Source organism: Castor canadensis, chromosome 3, assembly GCF_047511655.1.
Source record: "Castor canadensis chromosome 3, mCasCan1.hap1v2, whole genome shotgun sequence".
Taxonomy (NCBI): Eukaryota; Metazoa; Chordata; class Mammalia; order Rodentia; family Castoridae; genus Castor; species Castor canadensis.
In genome coordinates, this window is record NC_133388.1 from 159,468,319 (window position 1) to 159,478,642 (window position 10,324).

At 41.9% G+C, this 10,324-nt stretch overlaps 1 protein-coding gene across 3 annotated transcripts in view; it reads right to left on the bottom strand.

Annotated features, from left to right (window-relative positions):
- Positions 1-9,362, bottom strand: part of Nipal2 (NIPA like domain containing 2) — a 79,320-nt gene extending 69,958 nt beyond the window's left edge. For all 3 annotated transcript variants that reach the window (XM_074068898.1, XM_074068897.1, XM_074068896.1), the window contains exon 1: positions 9,175-9,362. In XM_074068898.1, coding sequence (XP_073924999.1) covers positions 9,175-9,294 — 120 coding nt within the window. In that variant the 5' untranslated portion in view covers positions 9,295-9,362. The remainder of the gene's footprint in view (positions 1-9,174) is intronic.
- Between the last annotated feature and the right edge of the window lie 962 nt (positions 9,363-10,324).

Genomic DNA, 10,324 nt, shown 5'->3' on the forward strand with positions numbered 1-10,324 from the left:
GTTTGCCTATTGTCCACATCAGACACCAATCACTAGGTGAGTTTCGGCCATGGTTTTGGTAGGGGTCATGATGCTGTCACTCACTGACTGATCACTGCCTGAGACTTCTGAGGCCTTCACCACCCACCAGGAATCAAGTTCAAGTTTGCTTGGGTCTGGTGAGTTGGGCTCTTCCCTTCCTCTGAAGGGCCAGTTCTTTCAGCCAAGATAATTTCCCCTATCTCCCAAATTTCCTAATTCCTGGCAATATTCTCTCATCCCACTGGTCTGGAACCGAGGGCCCAGCAAACCTCCTGGTCACATATATATGAAATGGTCATTGTTATTTGGGTCAAAAGACTCTTAAAAGGGTCTACCTATAAATCATAACTAACTTCTACTTTATGGCTGTGGCAGCTGCCTATGTAACATGAGGTCTGCTCACATTTTACAAAGACCTGCCCATGTCTCCACCAGTGTGACTAGACAGTCATAGCCAAAGGTGTATACAGTATTTCTTCTGCTGCTGTGGCTCACTTATTCACAATCGTGTAACAGTACTGCTAGTTCTGAAGGTTAGTATAAATAGTCCATCAAATACTATAAGCAAAAATGACTTAACCTGAAACTACTCCTTCAAATGTTCTTTTTGAAGTTTTTTAAATTTAAAAATTATTGTAAATTGACAATTTATAATTATATGTGTTTATGGAGTACAAAGTGATATTATGATTTATGAATACAACGTGGCATAATTAAATCAGGATAATTAGTATAACTATCACTTCAAATGCTTATCATTTTTTTATGGTGAGAACAACTGAAATTTATTCTTAGCAATTTTGAAATGCATGACATAGATCTCAACACAACCCCACCTTCTTCCTCCTTTGACTTTGTATTCTTTCACCATAATCTTCCCCCTCAGCTGTGTAACTAACCGCCATTCCACTCTCTGCTTCTATGAGTTCAACTGTTTTAGATTCCACATATAAGTGAGAACATGTGCTATTTGTCTTTCTGTGCCTCCTTTTTCACTTAGTGTACTCTTTTCCAATTCCATGTTCTTGAAAGTGACAGAATTTCCTTCCCTTTTAAGGCTTAATAGTATTCCATTATGTAAATATACCACACTTTCTTTATTCAGTCATCTGTCAGTGGAAAGTGAAGTTAATTCTGTGACTTGGCCATTATGAAGTGCTGCATGAACACGGAAATGCAGATAGCTCTTCAACATACTGATTTCAAACCTTTTGAGTAAATATTCAGAAGGAGGTTTGCCAGATCATATGGTAATTCTATTTTTAGCTTTTGTAAAGAAAGTTTTTCAAGTAATTCTAAAGCATCCTTTCCCTCTGCATGTCTTTGTATATCACTCACATACTCCCACAAACATACATACACATCACAAAAATACAGCTACACTTTGAGGACACAGTCCGTGTTTTGTGACTCCTTTGGTGTCACTGCTCAACACTATTCTATTGAGATGGGCTCTCTGCCCCTGCTCATGATTTTTACAGATGGACTGTTGGCTGCTTTTCGGACCCTCATTGTTGATTACTTGACCCAGCCTTTTCCCTTTCAATTTCCCATCAATAGGAAAGATCAGAAACCTTACTATAATTTCTTTGGCAGGGAAGGGGTAAGTCACTGCTTAGCAATGATGCTAATAAAAATATTTCAGAAATTAATCCTAAAACCTGCAATTTTAAGGAGATTACTGTTTAGGTTCCACCCATGAAACAAGGCAGGTTAAATGGTTGCTATTTTTGTGTATGATTCCTGGAAGAGCTGAATCGGCGTTACCCTGCAGGCTACCCATGAAGACAGTAATTCACAGGAGGAAAACTTGAGCCCACCTGGTGGGAACTGTACTTTGTGCCACATGGTGCTTCCTCTTCTTGGTTATAGGACCCTTATTTCATGAGAGTATCCAGATCTTCTCAAAGGCACTCTTATGCTTCAGGGGCACCAAATCCAGTTACTCTACAGAACATGGACTCAGCCTCATCTAGTCAGACTAGAGCCCCTGTTTTCTCATTAGTAGTTGAGAAAATCAAGCTCTTCCCTTCCAGAAGTAAAGAAGTATGTAGGCTAGAGGGGGCACCTGCTATAGGTGGGACCAACACCCAAGGAACAAAAGTTGAAAATAGATATCCACTAATATTGTTAGATTCATTGAATCAAGGCTTGCTTGAACACAGAGTTCTTCTAGCTTTTTACCGCAACCAAATGGATTAATTTCTTTTATTATTTAAGCCAGTTAAAGTTAAGCTTTGTATAACTTGCAATCTAACATTCTGTGGGGAGCAGATTATGAGAAGCCTATGAAAATTTGACATAAGCACAGTTGTGCTCAGTGATCTACAGGCTGAGTTTGGCACAGTCCCAGCCACGGAAGAGAGTGAGAAGCAAAATGCAGCACAGCTGCTTTTCCTAAATTGTTTACGTTCACAGAAGTAGGAAAGCAGGTTTCTCTTGTTACAATGTCATGCCCCTCCCTGAGAACTGTTGCTCCACCTCCTTGTTTACCACTGGATATAAAAGACTCACTGAAGGAGGACACCAGGTTTTTTGATGGGGGATTGATGGAAGGTTTTTTGATGGGATTTTGATTGGTTGCCTGCAGGCTGCTTATGAAGCTGCTGCTGCTGCTGCTGAGTTATGCTAGAAATTAGAGGAAACATGGGACAGTGCAAGTCTGAGGGCAAAGGGAGATTATGCTAAAGAAAAGCTAAAACAGAACATGGGACAGAGCGAGTCTAAGGCAAGGGACTTTAAAGAACAGAAAAGAAGACTTTAGAAGTAAGGTTTTAAAGAATAGAGAAAAGAAGAGAAGTAAAAGAGGAGTTATTAGAGAAAAGAAGCAAGGAGTCTGTTGTGTGTCTCCATCTGAGCGCCCAGCACACCTGGCCCAACTTATGCATGTCTGTCTTCTATCCTTTGTCCTTTCTGCATCTCCACTCACACCCAGTTAGGTCAGGAGAACAAGAGCTCGTGAGAAAGCTTGCAAGAACATTCTCAGTAAGGAAGGCTAGTTCAAAAGCCAGAAGACAGACTCCTATTGCAAAATAAAGAAGTCAAGTCAGTGGTCCAAGTTCTTGAAAGAAGGAAATAATTTGAGAATTATAAAGAAGGTAAGGTCTAGAGAATTAGGAAACCAGTACTAAGATCACAAGCAGGCAGCAAGACATTCATTTTATACAGATCTGGTATGACCTGCTAAGCTCAGAATGGGTTTTTGAAGGAATCACAACCAACACAACCCTTAGTGAGGTGTGGAGTGCATAAGTAAACATATATTTGCCTGTGTTTGCAGTAGGGATCATTAGTCAGTATTTCTTGTTATATGGAACGATGACAGGAGACCATGCTGGGAGTGACCATGGGCCAGGCAAGTGACAAGGTGAGATAAAAAGGTGTGTACATCCTGAGAGAAATGTGGAGAGAAGTAGAATGATATTTTCAAGTCCCCAGGCAATTAGGACACCCTGATTGCAGAGTGAGAAGCTTTGACTTTTTGGAAAACAAAAGTCAGGTGGAACATGGGGTGGGGGTACAGCAGTTAGTAAGAAGTATCAACTGAATAGACAAATATTGGTTCTTCAGGGGCAAAAGAAAAACCAACAAAAACTCATGCTAAAATAAAAAACACAATGTCTTCTGTTAACTGTAAATGAGCCTTCTCAGGCTAAAGATGCAGGTCTTCTGTTAACCGTAAATGAGCCTTCTCAGGCTAAAGATGCAGGTCTTCTGTTAACTGTAAATGAGCCTTCTCAGGCTAAAGATGCAGGTCTTCTGGTCAACTAAAGGATCCATGAAATATCACAATCCTGCCACCAAACACCTCTGCCAACCTTCACTGGCGCCTCACCACATCCCCCAACCTAGAAGTATGGAAAGTGACAGAAGACACTTTAAGATACCAAGGGCTGCAATTAGGAATTATTCCAATTAGGAAGTGCTCTGGAATGTGATTACTCTTGAAGAGTGAAGGGAAGGAAAACTTCAAGCATGAGGAAGGCTCTAGACCCAGAGAAGCAGTAATTAAATGTTAAAGAAAGTAAAGTTATAACAAGTAACCAACATGATCTTTCTTATTTCTATTCGTGATGCTCCCCCAAATTACCAATTGCTAGACATAAATCGTATGACTTCCCTATAATACTACTTATAATAGCTTGTGCCTATTAGGTACTTTCTGTGTGTTTGGCACTTTACTATTTGACATGCACTATCTTATTTTATTCCTACAACAATCCTATAAGGAGTGTAGATATGGATATATGTTTTGTATTATTTCCATTTCAATAGAGAACGCCAAGAAATGGAGAAATTACAAAACTTGCCAACACATCTAGTACAGAGGCTGAACTTTAAAAACTGCTCTATACAAAAGCAAAAAGAATAACTTTAGGAAGGTCATTCTTTCCATAGGGAGCTCTCAAAGGCCCATTTGAACAATCAGCAACAATTTAAAAATAAGAAAACAAAAATGCACCATTAGGTAAGACATGCAATTTTGATAGTCACGTCAATGCTAATATTATTATTTAACTTTTTATAATTGTAGAATATAATAGATATAGATAATTGCAAAGAGAATTGTCTAGATGAATAAATTACTACAATAAAATATTATAAGGCAAGCACCCTGGTAACCACTGTTTAGATGAAGTAGCCTCCATCTGGGGGCAGGGGAGAGAAATGACCCAAGCACTGTATGCACATATGAATAATAAAAAAATAAAAATTAAAAAAATAAATAAATAAAAATAAAAATCTCATTGGGGTAAAAAAAAAAAAAAAAAAAGCCTCCATCTGCCAGGCCCCATTACAGCGCCCTCCCTTCTGCCAAGGAACCACTGGCTTGACTTTGTGGCAATCACTTCCTTGCTTTTCCTTACAGGTTTATGACTCAACCCAAGCATGCACCCTAAATTCTATAGTTGAATGCTGCCTTTTTTTTTTTTGGTACTGGGATTTAAACTTAAGGTTTTGCACTTACTAGGCAGGTACTCTACCACTTGAGCCACACCCCTCAGCCCTTTTTTGCTTTAGTTATTTTTTAGAAAGGGTCTTGCATTTTTGCTCAGGAGTCAGCCTTGGATGGTGATCCTCCTACATACAGTCTCACAATAGCTGGGATTACAGGTGTAAGCCACTGCACCTAGCTTCTGCTATGATTTTTAAGTCTATAGTTTCTTTTTCCATCCAGTTTTTCCATTTTTTTTCTCTTGTAAAAAATGATTTTTGAAGCCAGCAGGGTATGTATACTTATAACCTACAATGTTTCCAATAGCCTAGATTTGGCTAAAGGAAGAAATGCAAATATTATAACTAGTAGGTGTGAATCAAGCCATAAGAAGGGTATCAGGTAGATTTAAATGCAAACACCAGGTCTTCCAAATTCATGAGAGCATTGGAACTTGGTTCCTGTAACAAAAAGTTTTTCCTTTTTTCCCACCACTCCTTAAAAAACAACAAAAAAAGTGTTGACTCAGTTACTTTCAGATAACATGTTTCTTCCTTCTTTCTTGATGCCTTATACATTTATCTTCAAAAATATCTGGTAAAAGGAAAAAAAGCCACAGTGCATGTATAAAGAAGGCAAAAAAAAAAAAAATCCTTAAGTATAAACAAAACAAAACAAAAAATAGGGGAAGGTCAAGGGTTCTTAGTCAAGAGATAGAAATAACCAGCAACTTCTACCCTCTTTGATAATTTGAAAATTTTAGTATTTTTTTTTCTTTAGGAGACAGTCCTCTGTAGCTACTGGCAGAGAAGAGATGGATGATAGCAAAGCAAAATCAATAAAAGGGCAATATAAAACTCGCTGTGGTTTTTCTTAAACACAGCAAGACAAGCCAGATTCATTTCTTCTCTCACATGTACTCTGACAACCACATTCTTTTCAAGCCTCTGTCTGTAGCAAAAGCCTTCAGGCATGGAATAAAAATAGTTCTGCTGTTAAATCTACTTACTATAAGATCTTGGGGTAAGTTATTCAACACGTTTCCTTGTGTGAACAGTGAGGATAATATGTATCTTATAGTTGTTGGGGGACTCAAATGAGATAATAGCTATAAAGCGTCACACGGTAAATGCATAACAAATGTCATTCTCTTCATTTTGCCTCTTCCCTTGCCAAGTCAGATCATTTTCCTTTAAATATGTTGCCTTTAAAAAGTCAAGCCACTGAGAATCAGAAGTTCAAATAAAGGACATAAAAATTCTGAATTTTCACCTCACCCTATGCAGAGTAAACCTTTCTAATGATATCCTTGTGAATTTAGTTATTTAGTAATATGCTTACATTTAAAGAACCAGCAACAAAAACCTTCCTTTGCAGTATTTCCTGCTAATCCTCATTTAAATTTCTTTTATTTAATTTGTTTTGATTCTTGCCCTCCCTGCTCCAAAAAACAATGGCTCCTGATTGTCTATAAGATAAAGTCCAGACTTCCTTAGGAATCCCTTTAAGGCAATCCAGGACTACAGCCAAGGCCTCAAACCTTATGTCCACCTCACAGTCAGTCTCCACCTTTCACAACCACCATATAACTGTACTCTACTGATGGAAATGTTCAGAAAGACACCTGCCCAGGTTATGAGGGCTGTTCCAAGGTCCCCAGGTTTTCCCTTTCCTGAATGACCACCTGGGCATTCCTGTCATGAAGTCTTACCCACCTGTAAGTGTCCAACTCAAACACCACTCTCCATAAACATATCCCCAACAGCTTTGGCTGAAAGCCACCTTGCTCTGAATTTCCACAGGGCCTTATACCACTCACATGACACTAACCACAAACTCATGTTTTGGAATCACTTATATCTTTCCAGGCACCCAATAACATCCCTGAAAGGGATGAATATCCACACAGGGCTTTGTACACAGCAGTGGGCCCCCCCCAAAACATCTTAGGAACATTATCCTTTTGTACTGAAAACTTGTGGATCCAACACAAAGAAAACACTCTTGCAAAACTCAGTTGGTCACATCTAAACTTCTACAGCATGGCTCCTTACCAAGTACGGTAGGGCTCTCCAAGATGTCTTCCCCACTGAGCTACTGCTTTCTACTGACTTTGACCCTTCCTTCTCCCAGAGTACTCACTTTTGTGCCTTAGACAACATGGCTTCAAAGTGGCCATTTAAGTATTCACCTGTCCCATGAAATCATTTCAGAGGAGTCTGTCTTTCTTCATGGAGTAAGGTTAATTGATCAGATAAAATGGCAGTCACTCTGAAGGGCACAGAGAGCTGGGCTATTAGCAAACAGACTCTGCAAATATTTCAGATGTGATAAAACTGCTGGAAACCAACAAGTATCACTAAACCCAAGCTAGGAGTCATCAACTTATATCTCAAACTTTGTTTTTCTGGAGCCACCTCCATGTTCAGCCATCTCTATTCAGTTAATGTCAAAAAGGGGAAGTGAAATTCCATTTTTTATTTTTAAGGACCTGGCCAATGCTAGGTGCACTGAATATAATGTTTGTTGAGTGTATTTTAAACATCAATTTTTTCACTTTTGCCTAAAACAAAAGAAATTATCCGGTCAGCAATAAGTGAAAAGATAAAATATCACACTTTTATAAGATGGCCTAACTTTCCACAATAATGGGAAAAGCTGACATAGCCTTATCTGAAACCAGCAAGAGTTTAGAAGCCTCTGGATATGCCCTTTCTAATGTGCACAAATACGCACTGTCAAAGGCAAGTTAAGTCTCGCAAACATTACTTGACTCACATTGATGTCACATGGTAATCTGTGTTTGGGAGAGCCAAGACAAACAATAATTCCAGGAAATGTTAAGGAAAACTAATGACTACAGAGGTTTCCAATGTGAAAACAACGTTTTCCTCTGCTATGGATGATACCTTGTTAGGTCACATCCACTAACTCCCCAGTATCTTTACCAAGAAAGCATGATTCCTTCTTAAAACTTTTATTGGGACTGCTTGGAGTATAAGCAAAGTAGAGCAGATGTGCTGAAAGAAGGTCCCATGAAAAGCGAGTCTTTGTAATTCCTACGGGTAGAAGGAAGGAGAAATGGGATAGGTGTCCAAGTACCTCCCTCCTCCCATCTTATTATCATTTGTGCTAAAACAGAGTGATAAACTTTCCTCTGCTGAAAACTAATAAGGTGGACATGCTTATTTATTCTTCAATCAAATAAATCGTCATCTGAGTTCAGAAACTAACATTCAAGACACTTTTTAGGCATAAGAGGAATCTAGTCCTTTGATTATTGGTTAAAATTCCCCACTTAGACCAATAGCAACAAATATTTTATGATTATATTCTTGTAAAATGAGAAGATCCATGGTTTTGTTAAAGAACAAGAACAAAGTTAAAAGTTATTAAAATAGGAGGAAGCCCAAATCCTGCGTGGAGCTCACTGGCCCTCGACTTGAATGATCATAAATGCTGCTACAGCCAGGGCTGGCCAGAGCTTTTTTTCTTTTCTTTTCTTTTTTTTTTTTTTAATATGTTAGAGCCAGCCAAAAATAAATGGACAGCTCCAATCCCCTTTGATCCTCTTAAATGTATATTTCCAGTGTAAACCAGTATTGTTTAGGCTGACAATGTTTTCCCAATGGGCCAAGGATGAAGAACGAGAGCCGCGCAACTGCAACCTGAGAATATCAGTGTTCCCTGCACGGAAATGGAAGGGCTATGCTGAGACTTTGGGGACACACACAGAGCATCTGCACAGAGCTGGCATTCAGATGTCCTTATTGAATTCCCTGCTTCTGCGATGGGTGTCACTTTTTTTTTTTAACTGTGATTGGATCCTGAGGTGAAAATGAGTGGAGAGAGATTCTTCCTCACTGACCCCCCACCCCACCCCGCCCCAAACCCTTCTGGGAGAAGAGGGCTGGGGAGGCGGGACGGCTAGGGGCCCGGAGGCGAGGATGGAGCCCGCGAGGTCAGGGTCACAGAGCGGATGCCCTGGAGAGGCGGGGGTCCCCTGCTGGGTCAAACAAGGGGTGTGTGTGTGTGTGTGTGTGTGTGTGTGTGTGCGGGGTGGGGGGTTACGTCAGCGTGTGACCACGTCACGGCCAGCGCTGCCCACCGCAGCCGGGTGCGGGCTGCGAGCCGCAGGAGCCTCGGCGGGGCCTGCGGGGGGCGGGGGGCGCTGCGGCCCGGCCTTGACCCCGGCCTGCGCGGGGCGCGGCCCTTACCTGGTTCCTGCTGTACCATGCGCCCGACAGCGAGCCGTTGCCCGCGCCCGGCTCCCAGTACGTGAAGTTCCGGGACAGCTCGTCCAGGGCGGCCGAGGCGTCGTCCCCGGGGCCCGCCATGGGGCCTCGCTCTCCGGCGCTCGGCTCGAGCTGCGGCCGCCTCCCCGCCCGGCCGCTCCGCCAGCCGCCGCGCCGCCGCCACTTCCTGCTGGGTGCGGGGCGAGCCGGGCGCCCGGGGCCACCTGGCTCCCGCCCCCGTGCGGCGCAGGTGCGGCGCCCTGCCCCGGCCCTGCCCGCCCTGCGCGGCCTCCCGCCTCCGCGGCCCCGCGCCCGCACCTGTCGGAGCGAGAATCGGGTTCATCATCTCCAGGGCCTTTCCCCATCCATCATGTCCGACCGAATGCGGGACAGGAGCCACTAGGCTAACCCGGTCCTTACGAGGCAACTCCAATTCCCCACCACAAGCATGAGGATCTCATTTATAGATTTAAAATTATTTGCATATGGAAAAGTCATGAGTTCCCCAAAATATGGTGAGCACTATGAGAATGAAGATCCCAACAGTTACACCTCCAGTGCCCACACTGGAGTGGTTCTTAGTAGCTATCCCTGGAATGAAGGAAGAAATACCCGGTGGTAGCTGAAGGACCCCAATGGGTATTTGGTGACTGGATGGGTTTCCTTCAGATAGGACAGAAGGAATCGCTGAAAAGTTGCCAGGGATTGTATATAAAATTTTAGGTCGGGAGAGAAATGTTAGGAGTGACCTTAAGACCTCTAACCAGATATTCTGGTTTGACCTGTTTTCAAATTCTGTGCCTCTCTAAATGATCTGAGAGGTATCTCTCACTTTGGGAATTCTATGTGGTTGCCTGAAGCACTGGGACTTGCAATTCTTTTGTCTGCACAAGGCTGAGATTCTTCATAAATAATGTGCTTTGAACTTCTATGAGTTCATGAACAAGAGGCCTTTAAGAAAAGAGAGTTTCTGCCTAGCAGGGTACAAGGGAGAAGGCTATGACTGTTTCTTGGGGCGGAAATGTGCAAATGAGAGGAGGAAGCAAGAAGTCATTTTAGGTACAGAAGAAAGAAGTCATCTCAGAAATTGTGTAGTTTCTTGCTTGAGCAACCAAAATGTTCAGTGAATATT